This window comes from Podarcis vaucheri, assembly GCF_965113315.1.
Source record: "Podarcis vaucheri genome assembly, chromosome: 16".
Lineage (NCBI taxonomy): Eukaryota > Metazoa > Chordata > Lepidosauria > Squamata > Lacertidae > Podarcis > Podarcis vaucheri.
The window spans coordinates 26,459,003-26,479,781 of NC_138754.1; the positions used below are offsets into that span (position 1 = coordinate 26,459,003).

General features: G+C 45.4%; 1 protein-coding gene and 1 long non-coding RNA gene across 6 annotated transcripts in view; one reads left to right on the plus strand and one right to left on the minus strand.

Annotated features, from left to right (window-relative positions):
* Positions 1 to 20,779, plus strand: part of LOC309521212 — a 254,515-nt gene that overhangs the window by 20,571 nt on the left and 213,165 nt on the right. The window lies entirely within an intron of this gene.
* AIFM3 (AIF family member 3) overlaps positions 1 to 20,779 on the minus strand; it is a 51,145-nt gene that overhangs the window by 16,183 nt on the left and 14,183 nt on the right. For 2 of the 5 annotated variants that reach the window (XM_082203194.1, XM_082203196.1), the window contains exons 3-9: positions 10,288 to 10,455; positions 6,824 to 7,037; positions 5,087 to 5,196; positions 4,462 to 4,571; positions 3,870 to 3,914; positions 2,188 to 2,284; positions 1,202 to 1,314 (exon numbers count right to left, since the gene is read on the minus strand). In XM_082203194.1, coding sequence (XP_082059320.1) covers positions 1,202 to 1,314; positions 2,188 to 2,284; positions 3,870 to 3,914; positions 4,462 to 4,571; positions 5,087 to 5,196; positions 6,824 to 7,037; positions 10,288 to 10,455 — 857 coding nt within the window. The remainder of the gene's footprint in view (positions 1 to 1,201; positions 1,315 to 2,187; positions 2,285 to 3,869; positions 3,915 to 4,461; positions 4,572 to 5,086; positions 5,197 to 6,823; positions 7,038 to 10,287; positions 10,456 to 20,779) is intronic. The other 3 variants (XM_082203197.1, XM_082203198.1, XM_082203195.1) reach the window with 2 other exon arrangements.

Genomic DNA, 20,779 nt, shown 5'->3' on the forward strand with positions numbered 1-20,779 from the left:
AAAGAACATGTGAACATACAAACTTCAACAGTCAGATCCAATGGTATTCATCTGAGCCTCAAAAAGAACTGAGAGCAGATAGATGCAACTAGTTTGGCTGAACTGGGCCCCACAACAATGCTGTGAGATGGCGCGCAAGAGGTGGGGGCACCAAATTTTAGCACCGCACAGGGCATCGCTGAAATCTGAGAGCCCAAATTCCACCACTGAGAGCATCCTTGCTCCAACTTCCTCCTTACCAGAGCTGAGGGAGGAAGTTGGAAGAGTGCCTGATTTCAAGACACGGGTTTTTATTTTGTCTCACTGCTTTCCCCAGGAAAACCTGGGTGGAATCTAGACGCATACTCTGTGAAAATGCCTTTTTTTAAAAAAGTGTCTTGGGGGGGGGGAATGAATTTGCCATAAGCTCACCAGCACCATCTAGTGCCCCATTTGTATAATGTGCAGAGGTAGCTCGGGTTACAGACACTTCAGGATACAGACGCTTCAGGTTACAGACTCCGGTAACCCAGAAATAGTACCTTGGGTTAAGAACTTTGCTTCAGGATGAGAACAGAAATTGTGCGGCGGCAGCGCAGCGGCAGCAATAGGCCCCATTAGCTAAAGTGGTACCTCAGGTTAAGAACAGTTTCAGATTAAGAACGGACCTCCAGAACGAATTAAGTTCTTAACCCGAGGTACCACTGTACTTAAAACCCACTTAAAATGTTATATTTGCAACTGCATAGCTGAGTCTCTGCTGTTTAGTGCTGAATCAGAACAAACGTCCATCTGCAGAAAACCCGGTTCATGTTTGTTCCGATTCAGCAGTAAACAAGAGAGTTTTCCCAGGAAAAACGGCAGGACAAAAGAGGAAGCTCTCAGACCCGTGCCTGCAAATCGCAGGACAAATGTCCCACTTCTTCCTTCACCTCTTTATAATGTGAGATCATCTTATTATAGTCCGGTAACTCGAGATAACACTCCGTGCATCTGCTGGAGAGGACTGTAGTCTACAAGAGCTTATGCCAGTGGTAGCCGATGTGGGGATTTCCAGATATTGCTGGACTACAACTCCCATCATCCCTGACCATCGGCCACGCTGGCTGATGGGATTTGTAGTCCGACAATTTCTAGATGGCACCAAGTTAGCTCTCCCTCGATTAGGATTTGCCCTCCACCAAGTTTAGGATACAAGGAGAACCAACTGGAGAATACCAACCTTACTTAGTTTGGGTCTGTCATAGGGCAAGTTCCTGTCCATCGTGCACATCACAATCCTATCGGAGAAGCCTTCTTGCCGTAACGTCTCTGCACACACCAGTCCTGCGGGGCCTGTGAAAGAAGTATATTTGTTCGTGTATTATTATTATTATTATTATTATTATTATTATTATTATTATTATTACCACCTTTTTTCTCCAAAGAGAGCAAGGTGTTGTATGTCGTTCTCCCCTCCTCATTTTTATTCCTCACAACAACCCTGAGAGGTTGATTAGGCAGTGACTGGTCCTTGGTCACACCCAGTGAGTTTCATTAGTTGAGTGGCGGCATTCGAACCCTGGTCTCCCAGGTCCAAGCTTGACACTCTAACCACGACATAAAATAATAAATTGTATATTTTGATTTAGAATGCCTTGATCATATTGTGTACAGGCAACGGCCAATTGATGCGCGTCCGACTGATGCGCGATCACACACGTGTGCATGGCTCCGAACCCGGAAGTGACCCCAAAACATGGCTAAAACACCCCTAAAATATCACTAAAATGCCAGAATGTGGGGGTGGAGTGGGGTAATATGCAGGCCCCATTGACATGTGTTGGGGTCCAGAACGGTCCCCCTGTACAAAACGAGGATCGCCTGGTGTTTTAATTATGGATTAAATGTATAGTTGCAAACCATTTTGCAACGTGAGCGGTATATAAGATAAAATAATGATAACAACAGCAGCAACAATAATGGCAAAATTCACATCTAATGCTCCGCCCAGTTTTGCCTCTGGCCCTGCCCACCACTGACTTCTGGCCCCCGGAATGTTTCCCAGTAGCCAATGTGGCCCTCGAGCTGGAAAAGGTCCAGCCTCCCTGCAGTACAGCAACTGACCTGAAGGGGGTGCCGTCTCTTCAGTGTAGCCACCCCTTACTCAACACCTGCCCCCCATCCCACCCCAGGCTGCTTTTGGAGCCCAACTCTGGGTCACGGTACCTGCCCCAATGATGAGTACATTTGTGCTGCTGATGTTGTAGTTGCTGAGGGAGATGCATTTGGCCATCACCTTGGTCCTCCTCTGTGTCTGAAGAGCCTGAAGGGGGCCATTAAGAAGACGGTATCAGCGAAAACCTTTCACACTTCTGTGATTCCCCCCATTGCAGGGGGTTGGACTAGATGACCCACAGGGTCCCTTCCAAATCTACAGTTCTGCGAAGAAACCAGAGGCCTTTCTCCTGGGCATAGTCGGCCAATTGGTGCCAAAGAAGGATAGAACTTTTTTTATGTATGCCACAACAGCAGCAAGAATACTCATTGCAAAGTATTGGAAGACACAAGATTTACCCACTCTGGAAGAATGGCAGATGAAGGTGATTGACTACATGGAAATGGCCAAGATGACTGGCAAGATCCGAGACCAGGGAGAGGAGTTGGTGGAAGAAGATTGGAAAAAGTTTAAAGAATATCTACAGAAATACTGTAAAATTTATGAATGTTAAATGGACGTTGGATGGAAAATAAGCGGTGTTGGTAAAAAGATTAATATGAATATGTAAATATGGATTGATAATGAGGGAAAACATATTGTTAATATAGGTTAAGATCTTGAGTAAAGTTAAGGACAGAGGGTAAGGATTTGCTGAACTAAATATTTGAACTGGAATACAAAAAGGGAGGTGTGAGGAGGTCAAGAAACTAGTGATGAAGTATAGGATATGAAAACCCTAATTCTTTTTCTGTTTTGTTTGTCGGTATTCTTTGTTCTCTTTCTTTTATTCTGTTAAATGTTCTTTTTTTTCTTTATTCTGTACCTTTATTAATTTGTTCAATAAATATTACTTTTTTAAAAAAAACAAATCTACAGTTCTGCGACTCCTCTGCCAACTCACACACACAATGTTTTTGGCCAGGAAAAGCAAACCTGAGAAAGTTTTGGCTCTGGGCAGCGCTCTGTACTGGCACAACTCATTTGTTCTTACTTAGCAGCAAGTTCCATTGGACTCAGTGGGATTTACTTCTGAGTAAAGAGGCTTTACTTGTTCCACCATGATCACTGCAGATGGTGACAGCAGCCACGAAATTAAAAGGCGCCTGCTTCTTGGGAGAAAAGCAATGACAAACCTAGACAGCATCTTAAAAAGTAGAGACATCACCTTGCCAACAAAGGTCCGTATAGTAAAAGCTATGGTTTTCCCAGTAGTGATGTATGGAAGTGAAAGCTGGACCATAAAGAAGGCTGATCGCCGAAGAATTGATGCTTTTGAATTATGGTGCTGGAGGAGACTCTTGAGAGTCCCATGGACAGCAAGAACAACAAACCTCTCCATTCTGAAGGAAATCAGCCCTGAGTGCTCACTGGAAGGACAGATCCTGAAGCTGAGGCTCCAATACTTTGGCCACCTCATGAGAAGAGAAGACTCCTTGGAAAAGACCCTGATGTTGGGAAATATGGAGGGCACCAGGAGAAGGGGACGACAGAGGACGAGATGGTTGGACAGTGTTTTCGAAGCTACCAGCATGAGTTTGACCAAACTGCGGGAGGCAGTGGAAGACAGGAGTGCCTGGCGTGCTCTGGTCCAGGGGGTCACGAAGAGTCAGACACGACTAAACAACAACAAAAGAGGCTTAGGCACATGCTGTAAGGTTTCACCTTACAGGGATCTCAAAGGTCATCTCACCTGTTTGCTTGCTCTGATGTATACTTTCTCCTTCTCGATTTTCACCTAGGAATATAAATTTATTTCTCTTTTTAAAAATGGTTTTATAATCAAAGTTTTTCATATTTGTTTTTATTATTTATTGGTTTTTATCCTGTATTTTTTTCCTGTGAACCACCTTGAGATCTTATGATGAAGGGCGGTATAATAATAATAATAATAATAATAATAATAATAATAATGTCAAATGAGATTCAGACAGACTGGCAAAATACCTCACACACATTCCCCCACCAAAAGCAATTCACACCTGCAAACTGTCATATAAAAGCGCCCCAAAGAACGTGAACAAAATGGTGTATAAGTTGAAGAGAGATGAAAAGAGTGGTTTTTATCTTTCTTACTTCAGGTCTTCTATGGAGCAGAGAGACATTCAACCTAACATACAGAGGAGAAACTCCCTCAGTACCACATAGCCAATCAGAGTGTTATCTCAGGGAACATCATGCCACTCTGCCTGGTTGCTAAGCCAAATAACATCTCCATCCCTCTCTCCCTCTTGGCTGACTGACTTCAATGCTAACAGAGTTAACCCTTGAGTTGGAGGTCTTACCTGAAATTTCGGCAAGCTGTCCAAGCCTGGATAGTCTTCAATGTCACCTGTGCCGATGTTAAAGCAAGCCCCGTGCCAGGGACAGCGTATGCGTCCTTTGGACAAAACCCCTGCAGGAAGAAGGTGAGGAACACAAGTCGAAATGAGTCTACATGGGAACATAGGAAGCTGTCATTGGTCCATTTTCTTCAGTGTTGTCTACACTGACTGGCAGCAGCTCTCCGGGGTTTCAGGCAGGGGACATTCCCAGCCCTATGGAACCGGAACTGCTGGAGGTGCCAAAGAACACCCACATTTGTAAGAACCCAATATTTTAGTGTGGCAGCATCTCTCTGCTTACTGATATGAAGCCTTCACGATACTCTTTTCAGCCACCCATCCAAGCCTTCAAAAGCTGTTGCCCAAACACTTTCAAGCACATCTTGAGGGCTAGAAACTTGCATGTTTATTTTTAAAAATGAAAGCCAAGATTCTGCATTTCGCAACCAAGTCACATTCCGACCTTTCCCAGCACTGCCGTGACAGAATCGCAGAAAGCACACAGACTCCCCAAGCCTGCAGTTTTAGGAAAAGGTTTTGTTTTTTTTAATGAACACATGTCATTTTCATAATAGGGCAAACTGACCTTTCACCAACGGAGCACCATAGTGAGGACATTTGTGGCCCATGGCATAGAACTCCCCATTTTCTTTGACCAGAAGCGCTTTCCCGCAGCCCAGATCGACCTCTCGCATCCTAGATAGGCAGAATTAAAACAGCGTCAATATTTTCTCAAAGGAAACCTGAGTTTTACATGTGCACGATTAACAGGGAGCCTAGCAAAGTCAAGGATGTTCTGCTGAGAATGAGAGTCACATGGAGCCCTTTTGTGGCTAAGCAATGGAGCAGGAACCAGGAAGGCCCACAGTTCAAATCTCGCCTCAAATCTTGTGAAATGGCTTCAGGCTTCTCTTTTTTCAGTCTCAGAGCTTATCCACATTTTCCTTTTGCCCTACACTTTCTAGGCACAAGTCTTCATTTTCCTGGTCCGTATCCAAGGACTTTTTTCTTTTCTTTTGACCTGCCACTTTCCGCAGGAAAACTCAGTCTTTACTGCTGAATCGGAGCAAATGACAATTTAGGTTTCCCAGGGACTGCTGTTTGTTCCGATTTAGCAGTAAAGAGCAGGTTTTTGCGGGGGCAAAAAAAAAAAGTGCTTGGACACAGATCTGGAAAGCCCAGAACTGTGCCTAGAAATGTGAAGACAGAATGATCCCTCAGTCTCCTGATCTGCAAAATGGGACTATAAATACTGGTGTATCTTCAAGTGAGAAACTGCATGTAAACCACCTAAGCTGGAGATATCACCAAAAGAAAGAGAAGGAAAAAGAAAAGAAAGAAAAGAAAAAGAAGGCGCTGATTTAAATGAAAATCTCATGTGCTAACTTGCAAATAAGGAGGGACAGGTGGTATGTAACATGGACCCTCCAAGTGTTTACAGATTTGCAAAAGCCGTCCCAGTTTCTGAATTGATCCCAAAATGCCCTACTTTTCCTTAGGATGTCCCTATTTTCATCAAAGAAATGCTGGAGGGTATGGAGTTACACGACCCCAAGCCAAGGAAATAAGTAACTATACAATAGTTCGATGGTGTCTGAAGGCAGCCCTGTATAGGGAGGTTTTTTTAATGTTTTATGTTTTATATATATATATATAACACAAAGACACACACACACGAAAATAAATGCACCTTGTAGAAATAATGTTAAGAATTATACAAAGAACCCGCACCAGGAAAGGGGGGCATACAGGAAACCCTGCTACAATTCAAGACAAAAAACCACAAAGTGTTTGACAGCACAGACAACACAGACAAATGGTAAACAAAAAACCAACAAAAAACTGACCACTGGTATTTGAAGGAAGTCTGGAACAAAGCCCCACACAGGTAGCTCTGAATACCCAGGGAAGCATTGGGTTTGGGCTTATCAAACACCAGCACCTCACATCAGATAGCAACCCAGTTTGGAAGATGAGAGGACTTTCAAAATGCAGATTGTGGCATGGGACAGGAATCTGTTGGCTAAGTTTACACACACACACACACACACACACACACACACCCCACTGGACTTTTAGGTCCAAATTTAAGCAAACAACAACTGGATTGAAGGATTTTGCAAAGATAAAAATATTGGAAGTGTCCTGATTTAATAATCATAATCATAAATTTATCATTTATACCCCACACATCTTGGCTGGGTTGCAATTTAGAATATTGTTGATGTTGTTGAATAGGACTTCCCTATTTCCATCAGTGAAATCTCAGACGGTATGGTAACAGTCGCAATGTGCCTAAGATACGTTGTCGCTCTACACTCACTGTCCATTGTCAAGGTCCTTCACATAACAAACAGATGCTTCAACCACATCCTTCAGGTTCCGGTAGGGGTTGATGGCGACCGGGTATTCCTCGAGCTGGAAATGGCGAGAAGTGCCATTGGCTTTGTAGATGATGGGACTGGCTTTCCCGTTGGGCGACATCTCCTCCTTGGCTCTCTCCTTCTCTGGCAGCACCACTTCAATTTTCACTTCAACTGCGGAAGCAAAGAGAAACCCTCTCCGTTATATTTCATGGTCAAATGTCCCTCCTGGCACTGGGCTCTGCCCATCGGTAGGTCATCTCAGTGGTAGAGCAACTGCTTTGCATGCAGAAAGTCCCAGGTACACATTCCCTGGCGTCTTTGGGGAAAGACTCCCTGCCTGAAACCCTGGAAAGTTGCTGCTACTCCACCTAGGCAATATGGAGCTGGGTGGACCAAGTATACCGTATTTTTTGCTCTATAAGATGCACCAGACCGTAAGACGCACCTAGTTTTTGGAGGAGGAAAACAAGAAAAGAATATATTCTGAATCCCAGAAGCCAGAACAGCAAGAGGGATCTGGCTTCTGGGATAGCCTCTTACTGTCTTGGTTTATGGGATAGCCTTGCACAGCCTCTCCTGGGCAGGGGGATGAAGGCTCCCCCAAGAGTTGAGCTCCCTTTAAATAGCTTGCGGAGCGTGTGTCTGGCTCTCAGGGAAAAGCCCCCCAAGAGTCGCACACATGCTCCACGTGGCTCTTTAAAGGGAGCGCTGAGCAGAGCCTCCCGCCTGCATTCGCTCCATAACACACACACACACATTTCCCCTTACTTTTTAGGAGGGGAAAAGTGTGTCTTATAGAGCGAAAAATACGGTGTGTGTGTATATATATGGTGATCTTATTGAATGTTTGCCTTTTTTGTCATTTAATGACCACATAAGCTTTATACCAAATTACTACAGCTAAATAAGTTTAACTGCCTGTGAAAATGGGGTTACAATATCTTTTTTTAAATCGTTTTTATTTGATTTTCCAAATATAAATTTATAACAAAACCAAATACATTTCCATATAAAGAGCTTTCTCTGAATCTCGGGACCTCCTGCCATCCCCTCCATGGGTCCTAATGTCAATGTTTCCAACTGCACATTATATCATGGTCTATATTTTATATCTATCCATATCAATATCAATTAGCGCCAATGAATTGGAGAAAATTATTCCCCAGAATTAGCCTGGGCACAAAAGCTTTTCAACTCAGAACAGTGCAGTAATTCTTTTTGAAAGAGATTAGCAGCTCAAAATATTAAGTGAAATCGTTGCTGTTTTAATTGTTATTATTGTTGCTTGTTTGTTTTTCCTGTAAAGCACTTTAGAGTTTTTTTAATGATATTAAGCAGTAAGTTTGTTTTTTTAAAAAAAATAAACAATAAAATTACCATTTCAACTGATAATTTGCAAAGTGTCTTAACATTCACCAGTTTCAGGCCTGCCGGATCAGACCCACGGCCCGTCCAGTCTAGCCTCCTGTTTTCACAGTGGCCAAACAAAAATCCCACAAGCAGGATCTAAGCACAACAGCACTCTTTCCTCTTGAGGTTTCCAGCAACCAACCAATTAATACATGTATCAGTGGGAAAAGTGCATTAAAAATGAGTGAAAATTAACATACAAAATATGCATCATGTTACTAAGGGAAATAGCTTGCAAAAATGTGCATCTTTTCAGCCAAGGCTGCATATAAAAATGTGTTTATCAGGAGAAGTTTGCACTGAAATGCTGTCAAGTTTGGGAGTTGTGGTGGGAAATAAACCACAGATTGCTGGATAAATGCCAGTAATTATGACTGGAAAAGAGAGAAATGCAGTGGAGGGGGGTGACACCCTGAGCAGGAAATTAAACTAAACCAGAGCCTGACATCACGGTCTTATAAACAAACGGGCTTCTTGAAGAGGTAGGGAGGAGAGAGAGGAAAAGAGACGGAAAGGGGGACTGATTTCAAATATTGGCTCCATCTCAGAATAACCCTTGCACAGTTTTCTGGCATGAATTTGTGTGTGAGGGCAGAGAGAGAGAGAGAGAGAGAGAGGGAGGGAGAGAGAGAGAGAGAGAGAGAGAGAGAGAGAGAGAGAGAGAGAGAGAGAGAGAGAGAGAGACTTGGCTGTAAGACAAAAAATACTTAGGGAGATCCTCTGCAATTTAAGCTATTTTGAGCATGTTTGATGTTTTGCTCCAAGGGACAAGCAGAAACACACGCACATAACTGGTGAGAGGACACACACAAAAAACTGAAAGGAGAAAGCCTTTGCTTATTCAGACACAACAGGTGAAATGATTCACTGCCATGGCTAGGTGCTTTTGCATAAGAACTTAAGAAGAGTTCTCATAGTGGCCAACCAGATGCCTGGTGGAACCTGAAGGCAGGATTCGAACACAGGAGCACTCTTCCCTCCCGTGATTTCCAGCAACTGGGAAATGAATAGGAGTCTCCTAGCAACTCTCAGTCCATCCATACTTTAAATGGCTCCCATGGATGCTATTAAAAAAAGTGGCAACCTTGACATTTATAACTGGGATAGCTCAGTTGGTAGAGCATGAGACTCTTAAGCTCAGGGTTGTGGGTTTGAACCCCACGTTGGGCAAAAGATTCCTGCATTGCAGGGGGTTGGACTAGATGACCCACAGGGCATGGCTGTCAACGTTTTCCTTTTTTTAAGGGAAATTCCCTTATTCCGAATAGGATTCCTCGCAAGAAAAGGGAAAAGGTGACAGCTATGCCACAGGGTCCCTTCCAACTCCACAATTCTATGAATCCAGAATTATAAAGCACTGAATTATATTATCCCTTAGATGGACTTCACATTACTCCCCCACCTCGTCAATTCACCAAACTGAATGGGATGCTGAGTTGTTTCAGACCCTTTACAGAGGTGTATAATGTTAAAGCAGCAACTTCCATCAATCACGTTTGCACTCCAATTTCAAAGTGTGTATCAAATTTGCTTGGGAGGGGCAAAACACCCCACTGAAACCTTATTGATTTGCATGATCATCAGTGATGGAGATATTAATCAGTGGCTGATCAGTCCACTGGGTTGATTCAACGATGGTGCCAATTTTAATGAGCAATTTCGATTAAAAACAAACCTTTTCCAAAGCTTTTTTGGTCCCGAGGTACTGGATGATAAAAAGCCATATCAATTCTAGATATTCCTTTGAACTATGAGTTGTTAAACTAAATTCTCCAGGAACTCAAACGGGCACTTCTGCTGAGGTTTTGCTGATATGAAAAATCTAGATTTAATCAAATAATTAATTGGATGAAACGCAAATTATTAATCAGTTGGAGAGGGCTTTAATCACTTGCCAGCCCTAATTATTGGTATTAAGACCCTGTAATTATTTGATTAAGTGGATCCTCATTTTAATGCATTAATTATTTCCGCCCAGGATTGATGTTAACAGTGCCTGACTTATAGTTACCGAGTTCATTTCGTTTACTTTTTTTAAACACTGGAACACTGACATCAGCCTTTTTCCAGTCCTCTGAAATATCCTCAGTATTCCATGATTTACTTAAAATCAGCCTCAGCGGTTCAGAGAGCTCCTCAGCCAATTCTTTTAAAACATTTGGGCGCGAGTTATCCGGTCCTGCGGATTTAAAAATGGTCAGCTTTAGTAGATTGCGGTTTCATATCCTCTGGGGCAGGAATGTTACGGAGGCGCTGCTGAAATGAGAATGCTGTTACAAAAGTCGAGTGCCTGCCCCTCAGGATCTGTGTTCCTTTGGAGAATTGAGACACGGCGGAGACTGTCGCAGCTTCAGAGAGTTTATTCACCTATTTACACCTGCAATCTGCATGGAGGGAGTCCAGATCTTACAGCATGGTCGTTTCAATAGGGGTTTGTCCCCTATAGCAGTGCAGCCAGGAGCCAGCCTTCAGCCAACCTGCCCAAGATGGATCCCAGCCTCTCTCTCTGGTTCTTCTTCCCAGAACCCCTTCTACCAGAATCCCTTTTCATCACCTTAAACACCCCCATCACCTGGCAACATCTGTCTCTCCAGGCCAAAGCATAGCTGTCAACTTACAGATTTGAAAATAAGGGACCAGCAGCCTCGAAAATAAGGGATCAGCAGCCAAAATAAGGGATTTTGGCTTAGCTGATACATAAATCCGGCACTGATGAAGCTTTGGCTGCGACTGACTGTGTTTTGCAGGGGGTTGGACTAGATGATCCTAAGGGTCTACAACTCCAACCAAAAAAGAGTGGCAGACAAAACTGATGAACGACGTCCAGATGGCAAAGCTTACAGGCAGAATTAGAAACCAGGAAGGGGACCTCTTTAATAAAGAATGGGGAAAGTTTATAATTTATTTGAAAAGCTATTGTCAAACGTTACATACATTGGTAGGATTGACAGAAAACTTGTAGTAAAAATTTGAACTATGGATGGACAAATGATTTATAAAAATAGAGTTATGAAAGGGATGCAGAGGGGGAAATCACTACATTAAGATGCTGCACTGGTTGGAGGGTATGCTAAGCAGCACGTCGGGGCTGCCGTCGTCCTGGCACGAGGAGTTCCATCGGCCCTTCCCCACCCGAGAGAGAGGGAGGGAGGGAGACAGTCGCCCACGCCGCCAGCAAGCCCGGCATGAGGCAGTTGCGCGGTGGCCCTGAAGTGCCGCCCTTCTGCATCCCTCCCCATCTCCTCCTCTTCCTCCTCCCTCAGGCCGCCTTCTCAGCTGCCACCGCCGCTGCCGCCTTCGGCTTCCCCTGGCAACGCGGCGGAAGTCTCACAAGAGAGGGGCTGCCCGTCCGTCCGCCCACCCACCGCTACACTGAGGAGGAAAACGGAGACGCGGCAGCTCGTGACAGCGCATGCTCTCTCGCGGCGGAGGATCCCGAGCCGCTGCTTCCCTCCCGAGCTGGGCGAGCATGAAATCCGGGAAATTTAAGGGACATCATCAGTAAGGGACAGCAGTGGGACACGGCGCTGGGATAAAGGAGCTTCCCGCCAAATAAGGGACAGTTGACAGCTAAGGGCCAAAGGAGTGTCAGCTTGGGCTCCTGGCTGTAGGTACCCAGGGCCATGGGTGCCCTGCAGCATGCATGGCCCTGGCACCAAAATTTGTGGGTGCCCGGCCCCTTCATGGGGAATTTTGTGGGTGCTACCACACCCAGGCCCCCAGAAAGTTAGCACCTATGTCCTTTCAGATGGCCCATCAACACCTTTTGTTGGGTTAACAGAATTACACACCATGGTAAAGGGGGGCTATCGGGTTGTTGTTTTTATTTTTATTATGTATTTTGTGGTTTTATATCTTGATTTTATTATGTGAACCGCCCTGAGACCTCTGGGTATAGGGCAGTAATAATTAACAATAATAATAATAATCCTCAAGTGATTTTTGAAAAACAGTAACATTATCACCAAGAAAAATTAACAACATTAATTTAAAACTTTCATAAAGTAAGTAATACAATATTTTAGGTAATGATATAGCAAGGATAGGAAATGGAGCGAAATGTAAAGATGCAAATTTAAATTTTGTAAACCATCAGATGGGAGGGAAGCCGTTAGGCTCAGTTGAGCCAAAGAGATAAAATAAGAGGATATGATGTTACGTAATGTGGTTATATGTAAAACCAATAAAAAATTATTTTAAAAATAAAATAAAACTTTCATAAAGTTTTTAAAAAGCAGTAGACTCAAAGCAGATTAAGACTCGCGTCAACTTTCTAAACATGTAGGTAGACTTGTCTAAGTGAAATTGCTTTTTAGCAGGAACCAAAAAGAGTACATCAAAAACACCTGCCTGATATCAATAAGCAGAGAGTTCCAAAGTTCAACACTAAAAGATCGAGTTCTTACAAATGCGGAACAAGTATAATTCCAAAGGCCCTGATTTCTCTAAGGAAATGTAAAGGGACCCCTGACCATTAGGTCCAGTCGTGACCGACTCTGGAGTTGCGGTGCTCATCTTGCTTTATTGGCCGAGGGAGCTTCCGGGTCATGTGGCCAGCATGACTAAGCTGCTTCTGGCGAAACCAGAGCAGCGCACGAAAACACCGTTTACCTTCCCGCTGGAGCGGTACGGTGATGGAACAAAAGAACTCTGCTGGATTAGACTCTGTACCCCTGAATCCAAATTTCCCCACCTCGGGCTGTAAAGTTCTGGTGTTCCCCCTTCTAAACAAACAAATAAATCACTGCCTTGACTTTCCACCTTGCATTTCTATTTCTCCATTTCAGATGTAACCAGGTTGGCAGACGGATAAAACATTAACAGCTAAGAATACAAGAGGTGTGAAAGGGTGCTGCACTTAAGTCTAAAGTAAACTTTAGACACCGTGGAGATCTGGGTGAGTGTCTTGACTTCAATCTTTGTTTTTCCGATTACCAGGTAAGTAAAGTACACGCTGACCCAGGTTCCCCCCTGAAGATTATCTGAGGACAATCAATAAGAAAAGGTCTGCAGTTCTCAGTTGCCCAGCTGCAGTGGCGTAGCGTGGGTTGTCAGCACCCGGGGCAAGGCAAGTAATTTGCGCCCCCTAACCCGTGGATTTGCGCCCCCTAACCCGTGGATTTGTGCCCCCTAACCCTAACCCCCAGATGTTGCGCCCAGTGCGGCCGGCCCCCCCTGCACCCCCCACGCTACGCCACTGCCCAGCTGTGTAAAGGTAAAGGTAAAGGGACCCCTAACTATTAGGTCTAGTCATGGCCGACTCTGGGGTTGCGGCGCTCATCTCGCTTTATTGGCTGAGGGAGCCGGCGTACAGCTTCCGGGTCATGTGGCCAGCATGACTAAGCCGCTTCTGGCGAAACCAGAGCAGTGCACGGAAATGCCGTTTACCTTCCCGCCGGAGTGGTACCTATTTATCTACTTGCACTTTGACATGCTTTCGAACTGCAAGGTTGGCAGGAGCTGGGACAGAGCAACGGGAGCTCACCCCGTCACGGGGATTCCAACCGCCAACCTTCTGATTGGCAAGTCCTAGGCTCTGTGGTTTAACCCACAGCGCAACCCACGTCCCTTTTGCCTAACTGTGTAGCGTGTAATTAACCTGTGGAACTCACTCCCACTGGAGGCAGAGATGGCCACCAACTTGGCTGGCTTCCTGGTAGGAAACGATGGCTCTTAGCCATGGTGACTATACTCTGCCTCTGCAGTAAGAGGCATTGATGCTTCTGAATGCCAGTTGCTGGAAACTACAAGAGGGGAGAGGGCGCTTGTGCTCAGGTTCTGCTTCTGGGCTTCCCACGGGCATCTACGTGGCCACTGTGAGAGCAAGATGCTGGACTAGAACGGCCTTTGGCCTGATGCTCCTGTATGCACACAGTGAACATACTCCATGGGGCATAAAAGGGATGTAGCTCAGAGGCAGAGCAGCTGCCTTGCATGCAGAACTTGGTTCAGCTCCCAGCATCTTCAGGAAGGGTTGGGAATGTTCCCGATAGACTAGATGGGACTGGCAGAAATGACTGGCAGAATCCGAGACCAGGGGAAAGAGACGGCGGAAGAAGATTGGAAGAAATTTAAGAACTATCTTAAGAAACATTGTAAAATTAATGAGTGTTAAAATAATGTGGCTTTAGAAAGTAAGTGGATTACAGCTGTAAAGATTAAGTCAAAGGAAAAGAAAGGTTAACAATTAGATAAAATTAAGGGTGAGGATTTGCTGAACTAAATATTTTAAATTGGAATGCAGAAAGGGGAGGTATGAGGAGGTCGGGGAAGTAAGTTTTAAGAAAGTAAGGATTTGAAATTATACTTGTTTTTTCTTGTTTGTGTTTGTTTGTATTGTTGTGTTTGACTATATAATTTGTGAAACTTTAATAAATATCTTCAAAAAAAGGGGGGGGAATGTTCCCTGTCTGAAACCCACTGCTGCCAGTCAGTGTTGACAATACTAAGCTAGATGGACCAACGGTCTGACTCAGTATAAGGCAGCTTAAAAACATAACATTGCATTCTGCCCTTTTCCCGGTCCCGAACTAAAAGGATCTCACAACGGGGATAGGAACGTTTTGATGCTTGAGTAGCAGTGTTGTGCATTCTGTCTAAACCACTGAGTCTCTTGGGCTTGCCGATCAGAAGGTTGGCAGTTCAAATCCCCGCGACAGGGTGAGCTCCTGTTGCTCTGTCCCAGTTCCTGCCAACCTAGCAGTTTGAAAGCACACCAGTGCAAGTAGATAAATAGGTACCACTGCGGCAGGAAGGTAGACTGCGTTTCTGTGTGCTCTGGTTTCCGTCACAGCGTTCCGTTGTGCCAGAAGTGGTATAGTCCTGCTGGCCACATGACCCGGAAAGCTGTCTGTGGACAAACGCCAGCTCCCCTTGCCTGAAGGGAGATGCGCACCTCAACCCCATAGTCGCCTTTGACTGGACTTAACTGTCCAGGGGTCCTTTACCTTGCATTCAGTGGACTAGGGGGACTAGGCTAATCCCCTAAATGTTCTGGGTAAGTTAAAGTATTATGGCCTGGCACAGCCTTCCCAAAGCCCGCAAAGCTTCTGCCCAGCTTAGGGAAGGAGGTGTGATGCTCAGACATGCAATGTCACAACATCACGAGGGAGCCGGTGTACAGTTTCCGGGTCATGTGGCCAGCATGACTAAGCCGCTTCTGGCGAACCAGAGCAGCACATGGAAACGCCATTTATCTTCCTGCTGGAGTGATACCTATTTATCTACTTGCACTTTGACATGCTTTCAAACTGCTAGGTTGGCAGAAGCAGGGACCGAGCAACGGGAACTCACCCCTTTGTGGGGATTCGAACTGCCAACCTTTTGATCAGCAAGTCCTAGGCTCTGTGGTTTAACTCACAGCGCCACCCGTGTCCCTGTGTTGAGTAGGGTACTTCAGTACTTATCTCTTTCGCTAGCAATGTGAACTGGTGATTCAGCACACCTTCTCTTGGAAAGGGGCTTTGTGTATATATTGTGATGCACCCCTCCTTTGAATAAGCCTTTTAAAAAAAGAAAAAGCAGGAATATTTCACACCATTTGCTAAGACACACATTCGAGTTGCAGGTACAAGTTCCCACAATCCTCCTCTCCAGCCCCGAACGTGTGTCCCATTGACTGTGTGAAGGGGCCTGACCGCAGTCTGCTGCAAGGGAGTTGGGTGGAGCAATTTGAGGTGCAGGGATACAGGACACCTCTTTTGTAATAATAACCATAATAATAATTAATTATCTATGCCCCGCCCGTCTGGCTGGGTTTCCCCAGCCACTCTGGGTGGGTCCCAACAGAAAATTAAGAACACGATAAAACATCAAACATTAAAAACTTCCCTATACAGGGCTGCCTGCAGATGTCTTCTAAAAATCAGATAGTTGTTTATTTCCTTGACATCTGATGGGAGGGCGTTCCACAGGGCAGGCGCCACCACCAAGAAGGCCCTCTGCCTGGTTCCCTGTAACCTCACTTCTTGCAGGCAGGGAACTGCCAGAAGGCCCTCAGAACTGGACCTCAGTGTCCAGGAACAGTGATGGGAATGGAGACGTTCCTTTAGGTATGCTGGGCCAAGGCCTTAGGACTGGGAGCAGAGGGGCCACATTGCTCTCAGTAGGGTAGCCATTTATACATCCCCACCCCTTTAAAAAGAGGCTGGAAGAGCACACCAATCTGTACAAAATCTGCATGTATGGGTAAGATGGGAATCATAGAATTGGAGAGTTGGAAGGGACGCGCAAAGGTAATATCCAGTCCAATCCCCTGCAATGCTGGTTTATGCATTGCAGGGCTGAGTGAGCCCTGGCTCCAGTTAAATCCCGTGAGGCCTCAAAGAAGCCAGCCAATGGGTCAATAAGCAAAAAAAGAAACACAGTCACATGCCATGGATTAAACACTTGCCAGCTGTGTTCCCATAGCCAACGTTTTCCCCTAGTAACTCCAAAGAGGGCTTAACCTCTCAGAACAGAGTCCAAGGACAACTCTGCCCTGCCAATCGGATTGAAGAAAAGTTAAAGAACGTGGTTTTGGTAAACCTCTTACTTCTTAGAAATTTATTCTCCGGCGTCAAGAGCAGGATTGTAGCAGCACCTGATGGGAGAACCTCCCCACACACAGGCTTAAGTGCCATAATGCTCTTACCCCACCTTAAGGAAAGTGATCTAAAATGGAAGTAGAAATATGAGTTTTTTAAAAAAATAAATGTCAAAGCAATTCAAGGGAAAGTTAAAGGCAGTGATTCTTTAGAATGGGCCTCATCAGAACTTTATAGGTGGGAATTTGGATTCATGAACTCAGAGTCCAAGTCAGCTGTAATCTCTTGACGTTAAAGTTGTGGTTCAAGCGTTTTTTATTACCCTCAAAGCAGGCCCAACTGCAAAACAACAGATGAAGCAAAGCAAAAGGCCGCAGAGAATTGTAGAATTGGAAGGGACGCCAAGGGTCATCTAGTCCAACCCCCCAGCAAGGCAGGAAGCATGGCTGAAGAATTCCTGAGCATAGCTGTCAACCTTCCCTTTTTTTGTGGGAAATTCCCTTATTCCAGCGTCGTTTCCCGCTGCTTCCCACTGCTATCCCGGATTGTTAGATATCCCGGAGACTGTCCCCGGGACAGGTGAGGCTGCTGATCCCTTATTTTTGAGGCTGCTGATCCCTTATTTTCAAATCTGAAAGTTGACAGCTATGTCCCTGAGAAAGGCCCATCCAACGTCTGCTGTACTGTCAAATAGCTCTTACCGTCAGACAGTTCTTCCTAATGTTTAGTCAGAATCTCCGAATCCGTTGGTTTGGGTCTGCCTCTCTGGAGCAGCAGAAAACAAGCTTTCCCTATCTTCCATAAGAGAGCCATTTAGATATCTGAAGATGGCTCTCATATCATCTCTCAGTCTTCTCTTCTCCAGGCTAAACAGACCCAACTCCCTCAACTGTTTGGTTTGGTTTCCAGACCCTTGATCATCTTGGTTGCTCTCCTCTGCACACATCCCTACTTGTCAAGATCCTTCTTAAATTGTGGCAGACTCCAGCTGGGAGAAGAGAGCAGGACTATTGTTATGTACTGAAGTTCTCACCCTGGGCCAGCAGGGGGATACTGCAGATAGTTATGCAAATAAGGGATCGAAAGTGACGTTCAGTGATTGGATAGTTTTAGAAAATTGTTACAGTTACGTTGTACTGGAGCTCTATATAAGCAGGCTGACTGAACCCTTCAGTTCAGTTCTGTTCTGGCCTGTGAATAAACAAGAGCTGTTTGAAGAATCGCTGTGTCGTCTGATATGTTCACCCACAACTTAACAACTATGACTTCCCTTGACCTGGACACTATACTTTTATTGATGCAGCCTGGAAATGCATTAGCCTTTTTTGCCGCTGCATGACACACAATTGACTCGTGTGAAGCTTTTTTCACACGTTTTGCTGTCAAGCCGAGGGTCCGCCATCCCATCCCTCGAAACATATTGGGCAGATATCTCAAGGGTGTGAGCCATAGCGGTCAACTTTCAGATTTGAAAATAAGGGATCAGCAGCCTCGAAAATAAGGGATCAGCAGCCTCACCTGTCCCGGGGACAGTCTACGGGATATCTAACAATCCGGGATAGCAGCGGGAAGCAGCGGTGGAATAAGGGAATTCCCGCAAAAAAGGGAAGGTTGACAGCTATGGTGTGAGCCAAGCTACAGACAACAGCTGAAGCTATTGAACAGTCAAAGGATTAAACAGGTAGAAAAGATTTGTGCATTCTACAGATAAGGGACAGGGACAAAGATAAATTGTCAGTCGTGAAATCGTTTCACACAGAGCACTCCTCTCTCACACAGAGATGAGCACAGGAAGGCGTCTTGCCCACCCTCTCTCCCAATCTCCAGAAACAGCCATTTGTCTTTGGGGGAACAGAGCCCACCCAGGGAATAATCCATCTGACATAGGTGGCATAATTTATCCTGAAAATGAGACCTTTGAAACCTCCTCACTTTAGAAATAGGCAGTGGGTTTTCACCAGTCAGTAAAAGGGATGGAATACAGCCGTACCTTGGTTCTCGAACGTAATCCATTCCGGAAGTCCGTTCGACTTCTGAAAACGTTCGAAAACCAAGGCGCGGCTTCCGATTGGCTGCAGGAGCTTCCTGCACTCAATTGAAAGCCTCAAAATCTGGATCAGACGTTCGGCTTCTAAAGAACGTTCGGAAACCGAAACATTTGCTTCCTGGTTTTTGGCATTTGGGAGCCAAAACGTAAGAGTCCCAAGGCGTTCGAGAATCAAGGTACGACTGTACTCTTGCATTTAGGAAATTATCTGAGGAGGATTGAGGTTTTTCTATGTTTTTGGGGTGCTTTCTCCTATCTCCCCCCGAAATAGTTGCAAGCAGAAGACCCTCACACTTCAGCAAGTACATACACTTCCATAATTCAGACTGGCTTTGTTATATACTGAAGTTCTCACCCTGGGCCAGCAGGGGGATACTGTAGATAGTTATGCAAATAAGGGATCGAAAGTGACGTTCAGTGATTGGATAGTTTTAGAAAATTGTTACAGTTACGTTGTACTGGAGCTCTATATAAGCAGGCTGGCTGAACCCTTCAGTTCAGTTCTGTTCTGACCTGTGAATAAACAAGAGCTGTTTGAAGAATCGCTGTGTCGTCTGATATGTTCACCCACAACTTAACAGGCTTCATCCAGCGTTTCTGAAATCTGGCTGATATCACCCCTCCACTAACCCCTACGAGGTGGTGTCTGTCTGTCTGTCTGTCTGTCTGTCTGTCTGTCTGTCTGATAAGAAGAGCTTGCTGGGTCAGAATAATGACCCACCTAGTCCAGTATCCTGTCCTCCCAGTTGCCACTCATATGCCACAAGCAGGCCCTGAACACTTTTCCCTCCTGTAGTTTCCAGCAACCGGATTACTGAAAGCCATCATGGCCTGTAGCTATCAAAAGCCCTCTTCTCCATGAACTTGCCTAGTCCTCTTTTAAAGCTAAGTTGCCTTGATGTGATGAGGAATGGCACGTTCAGAATGCATTAAGGACAGGAACGCCCAAAACGCAAGGAAACCTCGATGCTGGAGTCACACCTGCGACGTCCGGTGGCCTTTGCATTTCTGCAGAGCGCCACTGGAGCTAAGAAAATATGGAGATAAATAAGTAACGACGGCCAAGATGAATAAGTAACGGCACCGGCCTTGCCAACTCGATTCCAGGCAGCTAAGGCTGCAACCTTACACGCAAGGCTCGTTTACCAAGAGCTCTCCCTGCAGCACACAATTCCTTCCCACGCAAGGCCACGTCTACTAGGCGTTGGGGGGGAAATGCAGCAACCTTGAGACGGGGGGTGGGGGACAGCACAGGCAGCGTGCTGCAGTGGTTAGAGGTTTGGGCTAGGACTCAGCCATGTGAAGAATTGCAGAGTTGGAAGGGACCCTCAAAGGTGTATAGGAGATATATATATATATATATATATATGCTTTCGTAGATTTTCACGGGTACAGGAATGCAGGTTTTGGTGTCTTCGGGTGTCTTCCCGTGTAAGAGTCGGGGTGTCTGTGCGACGTTTCGACCTCGTCGAAACGTCGCACAGACACCCCGACTCTTACACGGGAAGACACCCGAAGACACCAAAACCTGCATATATATATATATATATATATATATATATATATATATATATATGGACCCCTGACCGTTAAGTCCAGTCATTGATGACTCTGAGGTTGCGGCGCTCATCTCGCTTTACTAGCCGAGGGAGCCGGCATTTGCCCACAGACAGCTTCTGGGTCACGTGGCCAGCATGACTAAGCCGCTTCTGGCGAACCAGAGCAGTGCACGGAAACGCCGTTTACATTCCTGCCAGAGCAGTACCTATTTATCTACTTGCACTTTGATGTGATTTCGAACTGCTAGGTTGGCAGGAGCAAGGACCGAGCAACAGGAGCTCACCCCGTCACAGGGATTCGAAACGCCGCCCTTTTGATTGGCAAGTCCTAGGCTCAGTGGTTTAGAGTCTAGACCACAGCGCCACCCGCGT